Consider the following 21,078-nt stretch of genomic DNA (forward strand, 5'->3'; position numbering starts at 1 on the left):
GAAAAGCTACAAGATGAGAGTCTGCTCATCACCAGAGGCACCTGCCCAATCCTCAGTGTCTGTGTACCAACTGTGTACCAATCTCCTTGCCTTCCTCCTCCCCCTGGCATACCTCAGAACCTGTCCTAGAGACATGGGCCTCGGGAAGTACCCTTACCACCTTCTCCCTTAGCCCCAGCCTCATGAGGGCTCATGGCACTCAGATGAGATGGGTGTCAACAACTGATGGATGAGATGGAGAACACGAGGCATTATCAACTATGCCTGGTACTGCCACCTTAACTACATATCTAGGGCACTTGGCATCCATCCCATTACTGCATTCGTTACCAAATGGTGGCTCCCCAATCAGTATGAGTGTGAGAGAAGGGAACATCTTGCCTTCTCGTGAACCCCCATGCTTAGTGCCCAAGTGCTTCTGTGCTGATCCAACACAGAGGATCTGCCCCCAAGCCTACCTTAAAGAGCTGGACACCAATGCAGGCAAACATGAACTGGAGCAGGGTAGTGACAATCATGATGTTGCCTATGGTTCGAATAGCAACAAAGACACACTGAACCACATGCTGGTGAGAGAAGAGAAGGGACAACGGAAAAGAACATGGATGCTTTGCTTTGGTATCTTGGTCCATTATCTAAAGCCTGACTTTGAGGAAGCGCGTTGACGTATCCAAAGGGACACAGGGCCTAAGGGAGAGGACAAAGCTGTGCTTGCATTCTGTCTGCTGGCTCTTTCTGAGCCTCGGTTTCTTTACATGTAAAATGGAGATCACAGAAGGTTCAGTGAGATTAGGGACGTAAAATATGTGATCAGATTAAAGTGCTCTACAGAGGAGAGCTAGAATTATTTATTTCTGGGCCAAAAACTTGGCAGATATTTTGACGTTTACAAAACTTTTTATTTGCTTTTCTAAGTTTTCACTGGTCACTCATTTTCAAGACTATCTGATTGACATTATGGACCCAAACCAGGTTGTAGTGTGCCAACAACTTTTGGTAAATGAGTTTTTCCTTATCTTTCTGCAAAGCACCTCACTTACACAAAGGGAAGGCCACTAGCAGAGAGAGACTATCTGGAAAGAAATTGAATTAGATCACTTGCAAAGTGTAACTCACTTTGAATCAATGGGAATTAACCCCACTCTGGTTCAGAAGAAGCCAGGAATGTGAGGATAGGACATACCAAAGAATTACACATTTTAAGAGGAGACGAATAAGAACCTTAAGTCCTTTTGCTCTGTTGATGGCCCTGAGAGGCCTCAGGACCCTTAAAACTCTCAAAATCTTCACAACGGAGATAGCACTTGATCTAGAGAAAAGACAAATGGGAGGAAGCACGGTGAGTCCGATGTCATTCATTTGTTTTCATTTGTTGCCATGGAGGTGACTCATTTGTAAAAGATCCTTTATAAACAGATACAAAAGTTAGCACTATTTCATTGGCTTAAGGCCAGTTAGTCAGTCAACTACCATTTTAAAGTGCCTACTATTCCAGGCATTGTGCTAAGAGAAGAAAGATAAAAAAATGAATTAGCCCTCCCCCCCCCAGAATATGACTTATTCCACCAAGATATTATATTCTTTTAGCTTGGTAAAACAGGGTGATCTGGTAACATTTCTGGTGGATCTCTATGTCCCAGCTAAACACTGATTCCTGGAAAATCCAGAAGCACCTGAACATTTCTGAACTATGCTTGTTTAGCCTTTCATTACAACAGACTGAACGTAATTCATGAATTTGATATTGTCCTGGGAGAGAAAATGGGTTTCTGTTCATTGAAAAAGTAAAGTTAAATAAACCCCACCCCCAAATGGATAGTGTTCTTTCTGCAATGTGGCATTAGTCAGCATTCGCTCTAGATTAATTAGAGTTTGTTTCTTTGAGACTATAGTATTGGCAAAGGCTGGTATCACCTAAAATACAAGGTAATGAGGATCTAAATTTTAAAACTATTTAGAGCAGGGGTGGGGAACCTGGTCTCAAGGGCACATGTGTCCCTCTAGGTCCTCAAGTGTGACCCCTTGACTGAATTCAAACTTCACAGAGCAAATCCCTTTAGGGGAGTTTGGATTCAGTTAAAAGGCTGCACTTGAGGACCTAGAGGCCACATGTGTCCTCGAGGCTACAGGTTTCCCCACCCCTGGTTTAGAGTCTACAAGACACAAGCTCTCAATCTTTAATAAGAAGGAATTTTTTTCTAATAACTTTGGTCCTTGGGATCATGATCAGGAGGAGTGTTAATAAATAGGTGCTTCAACGCCATAGGTATTTTTGGCAGGAAAATGATGTGGCTGAAGGCCACGTGATTGCCAAACTGGGCTCCGTGGGCATTTCAAACATTGAAGAGTGCAGGCTGAAGATCTCCAGCCTTATCCCTTCTTCCTGCTTGAAATATCCCCAAGATACAGAAAAAGATACCTGGCGATGGCTCCGCCCTACTAAAATGCCTTCAGACAAAGAAGCAATGACGGTAGGACTCGTGGGGGGTAAATTTAACACCACAGAAGCCATCAACTAATATGCAGGAACAGAGTCAAGGAAACAAAGTGAGAAACTGGATACTTAATGCTTATCGTCAAGACTTATCTATTCCCAAAGCTTCCTGGATGCTTGCCAATGGAACTGGACTCTCTCCCTCACCTTAGCCCTATAAACTTTAGTATTTCCAAATATTAAGAATGGGCACAATGTCTCAACCTCCAAAGTGACTGTGTGTGTGCACACACATACACACATGCACATAAGCACACATACACACATGCACACACACATGCGCACACGCACACACACATACACGCACACGCACACAGATATGCCTCGCTTACTTACTGGATCCCAAATGATACCAGAGAAACCCCCACAACCAGCATGTCCAGCAGGTTGAAGTAGTTCCTACAGAACGCCCCTTTGTGAAGGAAGGCTCCAAAGGTTGTCATCTACAAAAAGAATGAAAAGTGATTTCATGTTTCCCTCCTTCTCCAGTGGCACCTCCACTTGGGCTGTTTACAAGACCCCTAAGGAGGGTCTATGTGTATCATCTAGTAAATGTTATTTACATAGTGAAGATCATATAAAACCAAAGGAAGTGAGGAACTGTTTAACTGACATCTTTGGATTCAAAGACTGTGGGCACACGGGTGGCTAAGTTATGGGACAACTAAAAGTTTTTAAAAGAAACAATTTGTGTATCTAAGTATAGGTGATTAAATTCTCATTAGTGGCCTTATTTGACATTTGTGAAGTGTTCCTCTTGAGGGATGGCATTTTGTCTATTTCTGCTGTCCCACTTACGTAGGTAGTCCACCAAAATGTGTCAGTGACCCCTGAGAGACTTACAGATAACTGCAAAGTCCCAAAACAGCTGGTCCTGAATTTCACTGTTGACCACTGGCTCCATATCCATACGAAATCTGCATCACCTTTCTCAAAATCCTCAGAAATCTCTCACAACCTCAAAACCACCCCTGCCCTGACTCCTACGATCATGTAGGATCATGTTCGATCATGACTATAATGAAATGGGTTTAACACACCACACATGAAAATCTATCCCATGACTTTAAAGTTGTAACCTATATATCAACTGGGTATAAACACACTCCTACATACATGTTCAAACTCTCCTGGTTCCATAATCCAGTTGGGGATCATATCAATCATATAAGCTTGACTATGAAAATAAATCCAGTATATCTGCCCACGCCCAAAGTGAGGAAAAATCTGGTGCTCACAAATTGCCCATGAAAAGAGGACTAAAGTCAGGAAAGGAGCAGCATATTTGGAATAACCAGTCAGAGCTGTTCTTGGGGACTGGCCCCTTGGAATGCCTTGACTGGAGGCCTGCCCAACACAGACCAAGAGAGCTTTCCTAATTCTTGTTCAATATCAACAGGGTATTGAAGAAGAGAGATGTTTTTGAGGAGCAAATAGTGATATTTCCTACAAAGAAAGGTAGTCGAGTGAATACGCTGACCATAGGGCACACTCATGTACATGGATTCCAGAGAGCCAGGTCAGTGCTCCTTCCCAATGAGCTGCTATCTGGCTTTAGAAAGAAACTCTAGCTGGAATACTGCGGAAGGCCACTAGCTACATTTCAAGTAACTGTGGACGAACTGACCAACTATGGGAGTTTTTAAAATAACCTGCTCAAATGAGCACTGAGTAACTGTGTTTACATGATAACTGAAAAATGTATAATACAGAAAAAATGGATTAACTGGAGTTTTTCAGTCTTCAATGCTGAGGATAAAGAGGCAAATTACGAGGGAAAGAAGTTAACCTCAGTGTCCTATTTCAAAACAATTTACAGAGTAAAATTTGGATTGGGACACACTGGGTTCACTCTCCCAAACATTTCACATCTTCATCTGCAGGTGTATACAACCATTACCATCACTCTGAATGATGACCCTGAAGGACTCCTAGATTCCATGTCTTTGGAGAAAGATGTCATTGGGCTCATGAGATTATCCAAAGTAAGATGGGGAAAGGGGTACAGACCCTCACCAAAGACTGTGAACCTGTACAATACTGTCCAATACATCCTCCACCAACCAGTACACTGTGGCACAGAGCCAAGTTCTATTTTACAAGTCATCTTGTAAACAGCCCAAGTTATCAATATGATTTCACATAAAAACATAGGGATACACACAAAAGAGATCAAAATGGCTTTAAAAAGCCTGATTTGGTTAAAATTCAGAACTGCACAGTTTGTTTACTGATTCTCCTGGAGTAAGAAAGGCTCTAGTCCCCATGGGGTCACTTGCCCGAGGCTCAGCTTCTTATAGAAAGCCGACACTGTCTGGAGCTGGAAGGAGGCCTAAGACACATTCCCAATAGCACGCTGCCCTAAGCCTAGTGATATGCTGCCTGCTGTCCAGTGGGTTACGGATACCTCCCAATGTTCCACTGGAGGTCAAAAGGGACCTTTGTGTGCACGCCCTGGAGGGCGTCCCTCACAATCAGTACACAAACTTCACGGGGCAATGCCAACTTTTCAGTCATGCAAAGGCCAGACATTTTCTTAGGTATGTTTACTTCTTGATGGATTTTAAAATAAGCCCATACTTAAAACAGGTGCAGAGTATATTAACACATCAATAAACCCAAGTTCTCTTGCAAATCCTGTTGCAAGAAAATAGCAGTTTACTATTTTCAGTCTGTGACAATATAACCCAGCAAGAGAAATGAGAAATGAAAAGCTCCCTCTGTAAAAGAAGCTATTTTCCTTTGCGTGTCAGAGCAGGCTGGAAGAAAGCTCACACACAGTGAATTCTAGACCAGCAGCTGACACAGTGTAATTTTTAAAGGAGCAAAACGAATGATCTCATGAATATCATAAAACAAAGTAGCTCCTACATGCATTCAAAATTCCAAAAAATAAAAAATCAATGGAACAGTTACAGAACATGTTCTGGGACTAAAAAAAATGCTTAGCTTGAGCAGAGAAGGCAAGAAACAAAACCCCAAACAAAACAAAACACTTCAAGCGTCCTTCCTGGGCAGATGACACCCAGGAATCAGTGTCCTCTAAACACACGGCTGGGTAAACCTGTTACCTTCAGAACGATCTCAAAGGCAAAAGTACCAGTGAAGACATAATCTGCGTAACCTAGCATCTGGAAAGCAAGCACAAAATGAGGCTATTATTGCGAAAGCTGCTTTGGCACATGCAAGGATCGATGAAAACGCCATTACCTTTAACAGGATTTCGACAGTAAAGATGGCTGTGAAAGCATAGTCAAAGTAACCCAGTATCTGCAAGGTACAACAGGTGGCAGAGTGAGGAAAACCGGCCGGAGTCAGACACCACCCCATGCAGCTCCCCCTCACACACCGCCCAGCCCCAAACTGGAAAGTCATCTATAAGAGTCCAAACTAACTTGGGACCACATGGGTGAACATGCTCATGTGCAAAATGCTCTCCCCTAACCATCTCTTCTAAGTGTGTCTGAGACTAGAGCAAGATACTCCAGCCCTTGCTGAGTTCAGCCTGCTAGAGCAAAGCAAAAGAAAAAATTAATGACACTAACTCGATGAAGACTTCGACTTTTGGCCTCCCTCACAAACAGGCTGGGCTTGTAAGGTCTCCCCGTAATAACGACCTCCTCATTACCCTGCTCTCTGACACTGCTAGCTAATGATAAAGGGATTCCCTCACTAGCCCCACTGAACAGGACTGAAAGTGAATTACATTGTCTAGGGCAGCTGTTCAATTAGAAGAGATAAATGATGCAGACTTATCTACCAGCAGAAAGCTGGCAGCCCTATCTGCATTTCCTGCTGCTCCTAAGGCTACAATAGAAACAATGAGTGAGAAACCTATTCCTTCAGACAGTGACCATTCCTGTACTCTTGTAAGGTACGGAAACCTTTCAGGACCCAAGAAAGCTCCAGCATCCAATAACACACAAGATCAGAAAATCTTCAAATACTCAAGAATTTAAATATTTCTTATTTGCCCATGGGACACTGTATATATTTCTTGCTCCACTAATCCCAGAAAATCCCAGAGCTACAAGGGCATTAAAAGTCATGTTCTCCAGTTTCATCACATCAAACAACTCTAACTGAGAAGGGACATGACTTGCCAAAAGTCACAAGGCTAATCTGTTGTGATGAGAAACTGAGTCTCCTGGTTTGCTAATTCAATGCTCTTTCCATGATATAGGAAATGTGTTCACTTTGTAGAGCAAAGTCATATTTAAAAAATATTATGATCAAGTCCTGGGGCAGATCCTTGCTGTTCATGTTAAAATAAAGCAAAGGAGGGTAAGAAAAGGAAGTTTTCTTTTTCTCTAAGAAATCATGTTACTCACACTGAGCGTTTCAAATCCCTTGAGACATTTGGGAGCTCGTTTCCTTATGATCAAGCCTACAGAAGGTACATTTAAGTGTACCTGAATGTCTCTCCCCATGATCCCCCATTTCACACCTATATCAGGGCTGAGATCAGCCCAACAAGAATGGGTATAGCCAAGAAAAAGGGTTTGTGACTAGCTGGAGCTGGAGGCCCTGAGGATGAGGATTCCTAGAACTCTAGCATTCAATCCTGATTCAGTTCCATTTTCTACCTTTTCAGTCACTGAGAAAATTCACAAGTTTTTTAAAAAGTGCATCCACAGGAGTGGTAAGACCCACAGAACCCAGCAATGTCAGCTGCCAGAAAAGATGTTCCCTAAGGGCAGTATGAGAGGAGGGCTGCACAACATGCCAAGGAACTCCCCAAGCTTCCCACTGTCTGCCTCAAAGGCTGGAGTCTGGTGAGTCTGGCCAACATAACATTCTTCTGTCTACACTAAATGTGTACACAGATGTCACTCAGTTAATTGCCTATGTGTTTTATATTAATAAATAGGGCTCAGTAGAATCGTCTCTAAACACTATAATTCTTCCAAATATAAAGTACAATCAGGCTCAAGCCCAGAGGTCATAATCTTTACATCAACAACAATGTACAATATTTGTTCATATTTTTAAAGTGCTTTTTATCTCCCTCACAGCAGACAGGGTGTCCTACGAATCTGATAAATTGGATAATATTCCAAATTTCAGAACCAAGATTGTTGGGACAGCTAGAAAAATGTCACCTAGCCACAGTGTTCTTGATTGTGTACTCGGGGGCAACACTGATCTGAAGTCTGTTTTAACTCCAAGTATCTAAGAACCGTATTAGAAGGACCACCATCCATGGCACAGTGGTGAGGACCCCATGATTCTGTGACCAGCATAGGTATCTATTTTCATGAAAACCAGAAAATGAAACATGATACTGGTGGCGGGGGTGCTCAGTCCAAGGTGGGAGAAGGAAGGGTGATGGGTTATAAAACAGACTATATACACACACCTTTCTTTTATATGAGGAGGTATGTATGTATGTGTTCAAAGTCTTGGCTCAACTGAAAGAAGGATCAAGACTGATTTTGAATATAAAGTTCTTTCCTAGCGCATAAAAAAAACGTACCAGTAGAACACCAGTTCTTTGTCATCCAGCATAACCCAGATGTGTAGGGAATATACCCCTCCATGGAAGAAAAGAGATTGTAGACAGAAAACCTAAAACCCCAGGGGCTCATTCCCTTGGGAAAGACCAGTTGCAAAATGGAGCTTCACTTTCAACAGGAGGAGCCTAAATCCTTTATTCCGTAGCAGAGAGCCAACATGCTGCCCCATCTCAATGGTGCCTAACAGAGCTCAGAGACCTGAAGAGCCAGAGCAAACCTAGAGCTCCCTGAATGACCTACAAGAAAACTTGGTGGTACAGAACATACTGAACTGAATGAAACGCATGCTCTCATCCTCCACTGGCTGAAAGGCCTAAAGAGGGGTTAGCAAAAGGCTGCAATCAGGAATGGGGAGAGAGAAAGAGAAGGCAAGGGGCTTAGATAATTCATGATTTGGGAAAGGAGAACTTACTTGGCAACTTCAAAATGTTAAGTTGAAAAAGAAACTGTTAAAGAAATTTATAAAATGCAACTTTCAAGGCACATTTGTGTCATTTGCTCCAAACTCTTAAGCAATATGGCCTAAGATTAAATATAAACCATTTAAGGTACAAAAGGTTTTCCAAAATAACCTAATCATTTGGGCAAATTAAACCATGAATTCAGATTTTCCCTTTGAGTTCTAAATAATAATGTGTAAAACTGCTAATTCCAATTAGCATAAAGATTGCATTTAAATAGCACTACAGACTTCAAACATTTTAATTCATCTGCATCAAAAGCGTGCATAAAAATTTAATACTAATCATTTTAGTATGCCTACACTGAAACAACCCCATATAGTCTGGCAAAATGAGCAGAAAATGACACCACGCTGGAAGTCCCCTGATGTGCGTGTACAAGAATTAGTCCACAAACTCGCTGGCTTACGATATTCCGAAAGGAGTGACTTCGGATGGGGTCTTCAGCGGCAAGAGAAGCACTGCTGAGCATGATGAAGACAAGGATGAGGTTGGTAAAGATGTGGTGATTGATAAGTCTGTGGCAGCCCACTCGAATTCTGAGGAAGAAAACACAACGGTCACTTTAGCGGCCACCTCAGCATTTACAAGTTAGGTGAGGTAAGGTTTTTTCTAGACAGTTCTGTAGGATGGGTAAACAAGCTGCTGTTCTTACTTTTAGAAAAGGGAAGAAATAAAACCCCATTACAAGCAACTTAAAACAATGACCCAAAATCCTGTACCCCGCCCCCCCCCCCCAATTTAGTTGTGTGCACTACGGCTTGCAGCTAACAGAGATTTTTGCTTTAAATGCTATTGATGATTATGGGATTTGACTTGCCACAGATGTCCTGCTTAGGGGCCTCCTCAGAGCATGGGGGTGACTGACTTCTTGAAGCCTATTCCAATAAAATACATGATAATAAGGGTCAAGAACGAGCATCTGCTAAAGCTTGGAGAGAGTCTCAACCCCTCTAAGACTGCACAGAAAGATGGCTCCTTTGGTCAAGGCAATCCATGAAACAAAGGAAAAAACAAGAAGACTCTGAGCCCCACGTGGCCCTCTTCTGCTGCTGCCATAACCTGGTGGAAAACCAGGCAGAGAGAACAAAGAATCACATGGTCAGCTGAACTCTGAGCACCCTAAACCAAAGTCCCTTGGCCAATGTCTGGTGAGCTGATACGTTTTCAGAGAAGTGGCCTGAGCAGTGCTAAAACATTATCTTGAACAAAGGGCATTTCCAAAGGAATCTACAGGAAACCATGCACCTCCCTATCATAATGCTTGCTTTAAAAAAGGACATAATGAATTCTGCATTCTACTTTCAAAACCTCCCTGCTTGTCTTCCTTCCTTTCAAACTTCCTTCTTGGCATTTAAGAAAATGTTTCAGTGGCTCTCTTGTTCCCCCCCCATCACTACAGTTAAACCTTTCTTCTCTTCCCATGCCCAATCAGAAAACGAAACAAAAATCAAACAAAATGAACTGACAGGTAGCCTTGTCCAAGACAGTCTATTTCTTTGGCACCCCCAGCTGTCTGTCAGGAGAGATGAAGATGCTGCATCATAGCTCCTCTGCAGACAAGGCTGCCCTGATCTGAAGTTTTCAAATGCTTTCCTCACAGCATTCTTGTTCTCAGGGGATCGATCCTCTCCTCTACATCAGTTCCTACTACTCAAGATTCTCTGATGCTTTTTCTTCTTTCCTTCAGGTACAATATGGTACTCCAGTCATGTACCCCAAATTGTTCAGTCGTTGTAAGGCACCCCCTTAGAGTCCATCCCCACCTCCTTTAACCTCCTCTTCAGCATTAGGACATTTATTTTGCCACTGTCCATTCCTGCTCCCCTCCCTCCTTCCCATCTCAGTTTGCCTCCATTTGAGGGGGGTGTGTGTGGGTGCGTTTGAAGATATTCAGGTTCTGAAGAGACAAATTTTTCCCCCATTAGGTTAGCACTAAATGTTCATATAGTCCTTCTCCAACTGCTGAAATAAATTTGCCTTGCTAGGTGTCTCTAGACTCTTGTGTTTGAATTCTAAAGTGTTTAGTTGGCTTTGTTTTTTTTTAAATCTGAAATGCTTGAAAATTATATATTCCACTAAAGATCTATTTGATATTCAGTGATGAAAGGTAATTTCTTCTTGGTCATAAAGCTGTTTGGAATACTATATTAGAAGACCTACTTTCCTCCATTGTAGAAGCTGCCAAGTTTTATGTGTTTCTGGTTGTTTTTTTTTTTTCTGGATAGTTGATCTTTAATTTGGGAACTCAATTTTATCCATAACATTCCTGAGATTTTACTTTCAGAGTTTGAGAGGTAATCAGTGGATTCTTCCTATCTTCACTGTACCCTCTGGTTTAATGGATCTGGGCAGTTTTTACACATAATTCTTTGAAATACAATGTTCAAGGTTTCTTTTTTAATTATGGTTTTACACTCTTTTTGTGCAGCTTTGCAGAACAGTTGTTTCTGGTATCCAATATCTTACACTGTCTTCTACTTTTTTCAGTATTTTTATTTTATTCTAAAATCTCTCACCTCTCATGCCCATTATGGTGCCAAGGCCTGTCGATTTCACCTCCCCAATATCTCCAGAATACATTCCCTTCTCTCCTTTGACAATGCCCTGTCCTGGTACAGACCCTCAATACTTCACATCTGGACTACTGCAGTAGCTGTTGGGAGGGGCCTGCCTGCCTTCAGACTCTCCCCATTCTAATCCAGTCTACATTCAGCCACCAAAGTGATTTTCCTGAAGTCTAGGTGTGACCATATCACCCCTTTCCCACCCCTACTCAAACTCTAGCAGGTCCCCATCGTCTCAGGATTACATAGAAAATGCTCTATTTTGCATTCAAAGCCTTTCATAACCTAGCCCCCCACGCTTTACTAGTTCTTACACCTTCCTCCCCAACCCAAACTCTTTGATCCAGTGATCTGGCCTCCTGGTTATTCCATGAACAAGCCCCTACATCTTTCAGTTCTGGCCATTCTCTCTGGAGTCCCCCAGGCCTGGAACATTCTCCCTCCTGTGCTCCAAATACTGACCTCCCAGGCTTCCTTTAAGTATAATCCCACCTTTTAAGAGAATGTTTTCTGATTCCCTTTCATGCCAGTGTGGATTGTCTCCAGTTTATCCTGTCCACAGCTGGGGTGTCCAGCTATTTGCTTGTTGTCTCCCTCGTTAGCCTATGAGCTCCTTGAAGGAAGACTCTGTCTTTTGCCTTTCTTTGTATCCCCAGTGATTATCCCCAGCACAGGGCCTGGCACACAGTTGGTGTTTAATCAATGCTTGTTGGCCAACTGGCAGGGTCAGTTTAATAACCTTTTGTAAGATAGACCAGAAATTACCATTTACACATAAAACAGCTATGACCATACTCCAGGAGTCTGAAGGTATTTAGCATCTCACAAGCTGCATCTGTGTCTCCTGGGCTTGAAAGCCATAGCCAGAAACTACAGCCAATCTACCAAGGAATCACTGATTCTTCAAGCTTCTAATTTCTGGCCTTGGTGATTGAACTTAGAATCTGACTTGTAAATCAAATCCTCTCTCCAGCTGGAAAGGCAAAGAATGACCAGAGTCCTAGTGAACATCTTTCACTGTAACCTGAGAAGGGTGAATTTAATGAGAATGTCATTCAGGGGGTGTGTACAGCATCCCTGAAGAACATCACTTCATCTCTACAAACTTCAGTCAGCAGGACACTGCCAAGGAAAGGTTCTTTTACAGATGAGGAAACTGAGGCACAGAGGGTTAAGTGGTATGCCCAAGATCAAACAGGCGGTAGGCAGTAGAGCTGGGCCTCAGATCCAGGTCCTCCGACTGCCAGTCCAGCATCCTCCACAAGAACAGGGCAGCCATTTTCCTATGACTTTTGCCTAACTTCCTGGCTTTTAAGTAAAGCTGTGAAATGAAAACACCAAAGAATGTATATTTACGGATTGGTTTTGCTAAAAATGAAGAAAGCACTCCCTTCAGGAATGGGAATGATCTTCTCCTTCATATTTAACTCTGAGATTCTGCGAGGGCGGGGACCAGCAGGGACCTCTGGTTCATCTTCTTCTTCCTCTTCCTCTTCACCTACTTTGAATAAAAACATCTTGATAGGCATGAAATAAAAGGTTACATTTTCAATCAAAATAATAATGAAAACAAATCTGAAACTTAAAATACATATTCATGTAACACGCCCAAACCCTTATATTCACCCTCACTACACATCCGTGGAGGGAAGGAAGGGAAATATTTCAGTATGAAAACAAGGCCCCTTGAGAACATTTTAGCATCTCATTCTACATCACTGACTGCATCCAGCAGGAGTCTGCTTATTACCAGTGGCTTTGTTTTCCAAGGAGAACCTGGGGATAGAGATACTACTCCCCTGGGCTACAACAAGAGTCAATAGTGGGAATCCCAAAGGTCTCTGAGGTTGTGCACCTCCCAAGGTCTTGCTGGGTAGACAAGGTCCCACTCTAGTGATTCCACATGGATGATAATGCTGGCTTCTGAAGGCTGTTCCCACAAAGTGAGGGAGGGCTCTCTCTGGTTCTATGCTGCTGGCATGGCCAGGGGAGAGGGCTGCATGTGCTAGCTAAGTCCAAGAAGGCTGACCACCAGTTATTGCCCCCTTTTTTGCCACAGAAGCTTATGAAGCACTGTACTAGGCAGAAGGTTTGGTCCTGAAATGGTGGGAGGAGCATTCCAAAAACAAAAGCATATCTTCCAAAGAATCTGAAGTCAGGAGATCAAACCACTGGACTGACCCAGAGTTCCACTTTTCCAAGAGTATTGATGCAAGAGAAAACAAGAAGAAAACCAGACTAGAGGCTAAGAGCAAATGACAACAAAGTGGCTGCTCTGAGTGGCCTCTTTCCTAATGGTAAAGTCCTGTGGTCAAACACAGGGTGCTCTCTGGCCATGCAGATGACAACCCCCATCTGACATCCAAGGGCACACTTGCTGGCTGCCACCCCAGTAAGAATTGTTCACCTTTTCTAGCCACTTGCAGGATGGCTGATCTAAGCCAGGACTGAGGCCTGTGCCCAAGGTAAAGAATGAAGTTAACTAGTCCCTAAGGGGATTGAAGCCATCAGCACCGCGACATCTAGATGATGTAAACGGTCACAGAAAATGATACATCCACAGCAAATCTGAGTGCTTCCTCAGGAATCTACCTGAGTCTCAGGGTCTACAAAGTAAACCCATGCATCCCTGAGGCCAGCCCCGTACCTGGAACATCGCAAGGTGGGTAGGGGTCCTTGTCTTCATCCTCTCCTCGGTAATCATCGATTATAACCTGCAGCAATGGAAGAAGGTCTAGCATAAGGAGGAGCAGTTCTATGTTGAATGCATGTCACAGAACAACCACATGTCCTGTCTGACCTGGGTGAGAGGGAGCACCTTCCCTGAGGATATAAAGACAGGAAAGCCAGGACACTCTCAAGTAATCTCTGCACCCAGGACAAAAAAGCAGGTGTAGCTCCATAAAGTTATGCTTAACTGGAGTGATTAAGTATTTGCTCCAGCGACCAAATAAAAAGGGAGGAACACACTAGAATGACTGAGTACCTGCTGCATAAAGCCATCTGCGTCCACCCATGTCTCCTTAGGAGATGTCAGGCATTAATGAGTGTTTCCCATCTCCCACCCTTTCATCGAGCTGCTGAGGTTCTGATTCCATGATGCAGTAGACCTAGGCTGGCAATCCCTCCCTCATCCCTTCAGAGTGACAATGAGACCCATCAGACAACGCCAGGTACCATGGAAGTCACCCAGTCAGGAAGGGTCTACTGCCTGCCCTGACTTAGCAAGGCTTCATGAACTTTGATACTTCAACCACAGACAGAGGTGGCCTGACAAACAGCATCCACCACATGTGGACAGTGACTGCTAGAGGCCTATCAGCCAGCAACAGCACAGTCCATCACAATGCAGTAGAAAGGAGCACTCTGGAACAAACACCTTGTGATCACTGTTAGCCATCGGGTTAGCTTCAGGCTTGTCATTCTTTTTATTCTCCAGACTCTCTTTTCTACAGAGAAGAGAACACAGGGAAATGTCACAAAGCAAGCTGCTACAGTAAAGGCAAGGTTTGACTGGAAACAACATTGACCATGAAGAAAGAACATTCCTCTATCCACGAATTTCTATTTGTCTCCATGTGCTAGATTCAGTAAAGAGATTTTATTGAAATTCCCACCCCAAAGACAAATATTACCTATCACATCATTTATTTTATGATACTAAAATTAACTACATCAATTCTCTAAACACAAGAATATTTCAAATCCCAATTTAAAGTCTGGAACCATATGGAACCAAAATGTTTGGCTTTAGTATAAGAATTGACTTTCTTAGTCCTGATTTCCAATTATGCCAAACAATTGGAGCCAACACCCTTTGAACTCACAGCACTGTGGAGCCAGTGATTTCAAGGTTACTGGGGTTTTCCCATGGCATAAGTCTGATGGTCAGACCTCCTGAGTTTTCAGCCATTCAGGGGCAGCCCTTGGAGGTCATCTATTCTAACCCCTCCTTTGATAGAGGAGGAAACAAGCCCACAGAGGCAGAGGCACTAGTCATATTCACCCAGATCAGTTGCCTTTCCTCTGGACCTGGAATTCTAGGCTTGACTCCATTTACCTGGCAGTCTTCTTCCTTTCCTTTTCCTCTGCTTCTTCTTTCTGGGCAGTATTCAGACTTTCAGCATCAGCCAAATTGTCCACAGCAATGGCCAAGAAAACATTCAACAGAATATCTAATCCAAATTATTTTAAGGATACAACATACTCTTTCAGTTTTGCTCTATTGTGGTCACTGTAGAAATCAGCAATGGCAAAAGCATACCAGCTCTGCTCCCAGGCAGGTGTCACATCATATAACTAGACATGGTGCTGTATGACTGTGGAAAGTCAGAGAAGCCATAATGATATAGAAAAAGAGACAAAACGTTGTCTGATATGAACCTTTTTTTGGACGGAATCTGTGACTTCAATAGTGAGAAACTTCCCATGCCGTGGTGGGTAGGCAAATGCTCCACAACTTTTGGTTTTAGAAAGCTGCCAGAGTTATTGAGAGATTAAGAGAGTCCCATAGCCTTTGGCAAAGGCATGACTCAAAGCTAGGCCTTCCTGAATCTTGTGCCAGCTTCCATGTGTGTGCATAAAAATACATACATGAACAGATATATATATGAAACATGAATCATACACATATCTAAGATATGACTATTTAGTAACATGATTGCTTAGTAAACATGATCAGGATATAGACAGAGAGCCACATGAATACCACTATTCTAAGTAACTCCCCAGAAGGCTATCGATTTTTTTATAGAGGGGCCAGGTCTATTGTTCACAACTGTATATCCTATTTGTAAACCACAAGTGAGCATCTGTAGTGTGTTCCAAGTTTTCTCCTTTGGAGGTGCAGGTGATTTTCAGGACAAATCAAAAGTTACAAAAGTCAAATCTAGTGAATGAGGGTCACCAAACTGTGGCCACTTTTCCCTTTTCCTTCTTTTTAAGATAGCCTGATATGTAGGAATAAGATGGTTTTTTCTTGAAAAGTTCATAAACTGGCATTGAAGACAATTTTAAAATGATAGTTTTTACCATTGTGAGTAAAGACAACCTCTTTAGAACAGGCACACAGGCCTCTCCTGAGAAGGGACACCGGGGGGTGGTAAAGAGCCAGCTCTCAAATGTCTCCCTTCCCTTCTTCCTCCATATCCTCTCCATCCATCCTCTAAGGTGGAGGTGAAGAAGTAGGAGAAGGCATGGGAAATAGCCAAGGCAAAGACATGGGGATGGAAGTACAGTATGTGGGGAACAGAGAGAAGGCAACTTTGGCAGGACCTCAGAGTGCAGGATGGGAAGGAACGTACGATAAGCCAGGAAAGATAGTTTGGGACAGTTTGTGAAGGGCTGGAAGAGGTATTTGTGTACATGGTGTCACTTCTTAGAGTATAGTGATCATTGCACTTTTTTGCCTTCATGTCTCTGGTGCCTTCCATCTGGCACCTAGTAGTGATGCAAACACAGTAAACGTTGATTGACTGATTGCCATAATATATCCACATTTCTGCACATGACCTATATATGTGATTGCTGCAGACAACTCTTTTATGTGCTGTGTGTCATTTATTACAAGCGTGTGCATTTTTAATTTTATACGTGGAACACTGTCATTTATGTATGATCATGTGTGATGAATTACAGTTTTGTATACTATGGTTAGCTACATGAAATTCTAATGTAAAAGATGTAGGTTAATACATACCTGTGACCATACTGTTTTAATATCTGCTAACGAGACTAGCTACATTAACTATATTGACTGTGTTTTCTATTAATTTCTTTAATTACTGCTAAATTCTGTATATTGTGCTACATATGCATAGATATGTTGGTGGATCCCAGTATGATTTTCAGAGACTGCAAATTCTTCACTAGAGGATGTACGGCAGCCCTCAGCATAGTGCCAGGCTTCCAGTTAAGTGTTTAATAAATACTTGTTCCATTATTAAGGCAGGAATCTTTCTAATTCTGAGTCCAGAGGCATGTCAGTAGGAATTTGTGAAGCACTGAGTGGCAAAATGCTGCTTTTTCAAACAAATCACTCTTTGTCATTCACTGCATCCCATGCCACCATCAGTCATTTTGACTTTTTCTTTTGCCACTGACTTCGATGACTCTGAAAGAGAGAGTGAGGCTAATGACTTTGCACAACTCTGCCTCACTTCAATTCATTTCTGAGCAAGTCAAGACATGACCCTGTGATGGCAGTGGTCCTCTCCAAAAGATGAAGAATGACTAACATCCACGGGACTCTCATAAGAAGGGCTTCAGACGAGGTTCTAGGAGTAGCCACTTGCATACAAAGTTGGAATCTACAGTCACCAGCAGGGTCACCTTCATGCATTCCACTGTTTCCAAGGAGCTTCCAAGGAGCTGCCTCCACACCTCCATCCCTCCCTCTTCTCTCTTTTCCTCCCAAGACTCAGCTCATGGGTCACCTTCTCCAGAAGGCCTTCCCTCATCTCTCCAGAGGAGTGTTTTCTCTGTCCCCCACAAATCCTGGAGTCCTTGTCTGGTCACTTCTTTGTCCTCATTGTTCCCTACAGGGCTCTCTACTTCTCTGGACACGTATTAAAACACTCGTGTCCTCTTCCCTAGAAGAAGGCCAGCTCCATAGGGCCTGAATGATGGCCTTTTGGCCTGGGACTCTTGTGGCCTGGTAAAGTGCTTGACACACACTGGTCAACGGCTGTAATCGTTCTTGAAGCATGCACAGTGCAGGGGAAGAAATCCCTGCTTTGAAATAAGAGGAGCTGAGTTCAGACCCCAGCTCTCTCACTAACTGGTCATGTCATCTTAGACAAGACACTTGGATTCTCAACATTCCCATGGATAAAACAGAAACAGCAAGGACACTCCTGACCTCAGAGGCCTGCTGCGAAGGTCCTGAGAAATGACGTGTGAAGAGCACCTTGCAAGCTGTGAACTGTGACATAAAGCAGTCTATTATTCTTACTGCAGTTTCTTGAGCAAGTAAACCACATTTAAATATTTATTTTGACTTTGAAAAAGTCTTTTGTATGGCTTCACACAAAAGTTTATTTAGAAATTTTGATCTGTTATGGGACTGAGAGGAGTATTTTGTCCTGGATAGGAAACTCGCTTAGACAGGAAACAAAAGGAAGGTTAAAACAGCGAGGATCAACACTGGCACCAAACTTTATTGCATTTTTATTAACAGTCTGGAGGAGAAAAGCCCATGGTTGAAACTTTCAAGCTATCAAATGAGAGTCATGTGGCAGGTAATCTCAAGCATGGGTCAGGACTCTACTTATGAGATGATGGGTCTCAAGCTGTCAGCTACAACACAGGAAGAGACCTCCAAGAAGCACTGTGGATGGTTGTTGTCCAGTACATCACAGTAGCCCTTTAAAGATGTCACAAAAGTATTAGACATCATCAAGACAGATGTCAAAAACAGAAAACTATTCTTGAACAAAGTTAGGGTAAATGTATACCTGGGGACTGTTCACAGTTCTGGCCTCCGTTATGCAAGAAATGCATAATTGGACTATAAAAAATCCAGGGGAAGGCAACTAAAATGACCCAGAAATAGAGGTAATTCTTAGTAGGATAGTCCTTATTAGGACTGGCTTCCAGGATAGATGAAAGGTAACAAAGGTAGGATTAAATTTACGAGGTCATTATAGATAAGAAGAAATGGTAACAAAGGTAGGATTAAATTTACGAGGTCATTATAGATAAGAAGAAATGGAACATATAGCTTTTCATCAAACCTCCAAATAGTAGAACTCAGGGGCACCCCTTGAAGTTGGAAAGGGTTTGGTTTTAGAATATAAAGAAGGACATTTGATGAAGTCATTGCAGGGACTTAGAATTCATCACCAAAATAAGAATTATGGGATGAAAATATAAACAGATTCATCATGGACAAAGATAAACTTCAGGATGATAGAACTTCATTAGAGTTCTCTGTAATATCAAACTTGGGTTGGTGTTATAGTGAACCACTATATCCATCTACAAACATCTTTTGAGGTCTCTGCAAGGGAGACACCACTGGTCTTGCCCACATGGCACATGGTATAGTTCTTTGTCCTCTACCACTGCTCATACCAAGGCAGCTTTAATTCTGAAAAGTCTACTGGAAATTCACTTCCTCTATAACGACATCCTTAATGAAATGGAATTAAAATAAAGGACTTCCCAAAGCAATGTGAAAGAGCTGATCAAAGTAAGCAACTATTACTATGCCATCACAACCCTACAGTTCTCTTAGCCCACAGTGAAGGATACAATTACCGCAAATAAAGAGGATGATGAAGTATATACAGACTATCATTCCTGAAGAAGACGGGCCCCCGTAAGCCATGATTCCATCATACATGACAGCATTCCAGTCTTCACCTGTAAGAATCTAAGATGCAAATGTTAGTTGTCACCGATGGAAGGAAAAGGGCCAAAATATATTTCATTATTTTAGAAATATTTTGACTACTAAAGATATTCATAGACTACGTGAAACATGTCCAAACCTTTTCCACTACATTTTGCATTACATGAATCTATCCAATGCATAGGCTTGATGTAAAAAGGAAACAGATTTAATTGTACACACTTTCTCATACAATGTATTCCTAATGCCCCACACATATTTATAGAACCCTAACAGGCATAGATTGCACAGCTCATGATTTCAAATTCAATCTCCTCTCACTCAGAATCCTTAGGGCTAAGTCAACTCATTACGAAATGAATTCAGATAAATGTTGACAGTGATAAAACAAAGTATCTGTTCTCTACTGGTTCTTTCTCTTCCACTCAGTTGGCCAACTTCACCAGATGAAGAGATGCTATTTTAGCTTCTTACTATAGCTTACTATTTAGATGACCCCTTGTTAAAGCATCTTCTAAGCAAGAGAGAGGTTCTGACCTGTACCCACACCAATGCAATCAAAGTGGGTCAAACATTGAAGTTATTTAGATTTCCACAGCCCAAAACTAAGAGAAGATAGGGAATGGTCAACAAAGAATTTTAATTAAAACATGAAAACATGACCCACAGTGGAGAGAGTACTTCTCTTTAGGGTACAAGTGCTCAAGAGTCATTAGGAGCATTGTTAACACTCAGGCAAGCTTCAAGTCTGACAGTATAGCCCTTAGGCTAACAGATCTTTTAAGCTGACCTACCAGGCTTAGCCAAAGGGATTTTGCTTAGATTATATTAAGAAGGTAGTTTTACAGAGCCCCCAAGGATCATTTTATTGAGTCTCCTTCCCAATATACCAGGGCAGCTAGGTGGTGTGGTGGATAAAGTGCTGGTTCTGTAGTCAGGAAAACTCATCTTCCTGAGTTCAAATCCAGTCTCAGATACTTATTAACTGTGTGACCCTGAACAAGTCACTTATACTTGTTTACTTCAGTTTCCTCATCTCTAAAATGAGTTGAAGAAGGAAATGACAAACCACTCTAGGATCTTTGCCAAGAAAATCCCAAATGGGGTCACAAAGAACTGGAAATGACTGAATAACAACTCCCAATACACCTTCCCATGTTTATTCAAAATAGAGACAAACAATTTTGTTGTGGGCAGTGCAGTCTTCTCTTCAAAGCCTTTCTGAATAATATCAATTACTTCATAAGAATCACAGAGTGTGGAGTTCAAAGGGAGCCTACCGCCAAAAATCAGCTTTCTATCCAATCTGATTTAATACCTGTAGTGGTAGGAAGCCAATTCCCTCTGGAGACAGACCATTTGGTTTTTGGACAACTCTAATCATTGAGATTAATCTAATTGTTAATATTAAATCAAAATTTGTGTCTCCCTAACTTCACAGGATCAAATGATCACAGATCAAAAGGTAGAAGGGACCTCAAACCCCATCCAAGTCCAGCCTCTTCTTTTTTACAGATAGGGAAACTAAGGTCTGGCTGGATGCCAGGACTTTCCAAACATTACCTGTGAAGCAAAAGTCTGAGTCCGGACCTGAATCCGAGTCCTGTGACTCCAGGGCCAGTGACTGTCCCTCTGTTCTACGCTGCCTCTACTCACCTCCAACCACAGATCCCCTGCTGCCTTCTGG

General features: G+C 42.4%; 1 protein-coding gene across 12 annotated transcripts in view; it reads right to left on the bottom strand.

Annotated features, from left to right (window-relative positions):
- The window catches only part of CACNA1D (calcium voltage-gated channel subunit alpha1 D), a 351,834-nt gene that overhangs the window by 95,784 nt on the left and 234,972 nt on the right, over positions 1-21,078 (bottom strand). For 11 of the 12 annotated variants that reach the window (XM_072599051.1, XM_072599049.1, XM_072599046.1 and 8 more), the window contains 10 exons: positions 19,292-19,412; positions 15,099-15,213; positions 14,418-14,487; positions 13,686-13,752; positions 12,395-12,539; positions 8,881-9,010; positions 5,705-5,764; positions 2,831-2,937; positions 1,222-1,309; positions 459-566 (listed from right to left, as the gene is read on the bottom strand). In XM_072599051.1, coding sequence (XP_072455152.1) covers positions 459-566; positions 1,222-1,309; positions 2,831-2,937; positions 5,705-5,764; positions 8,881-9,010; positions 12,395-12,539; positions 13,686-13,752; positions 14,418-14,487; positions 15,099-15,213; positions 19,292-19,412 — 1,011 coding nt within the window. The remainder of the gene's footprint in view (positions 1-458; positions 567-1,221; positions 1,310-2,830; positions 2,938-5,704; positions 5,765-8,880; positions 9,011-12,394; positions 12,540-13,685; positions 13,753-14,417; positions 14,488-15,098; positions 15,214-19,291; positions 19,413-21,078) is intronic. The other variant, XM_072599045.1, reaches the window with a different exon arrangement.

This window comes from Notamacropus eugenii, chromosome 3, assembly GCF_028372415.1.
Source record: "Notamacropus eugenii isolate mMacEug1 chromosome 3, mMacEug1.pri_v2, whole genome shotgun sequence".
Taxonomy (NCBI): domain Eukaryota; kingdom Metazoa; phylum Chordata; class Mammalia; order Diprotodontia; family Macropodidae; genus Notamacropus; species Notamacropus eugenii.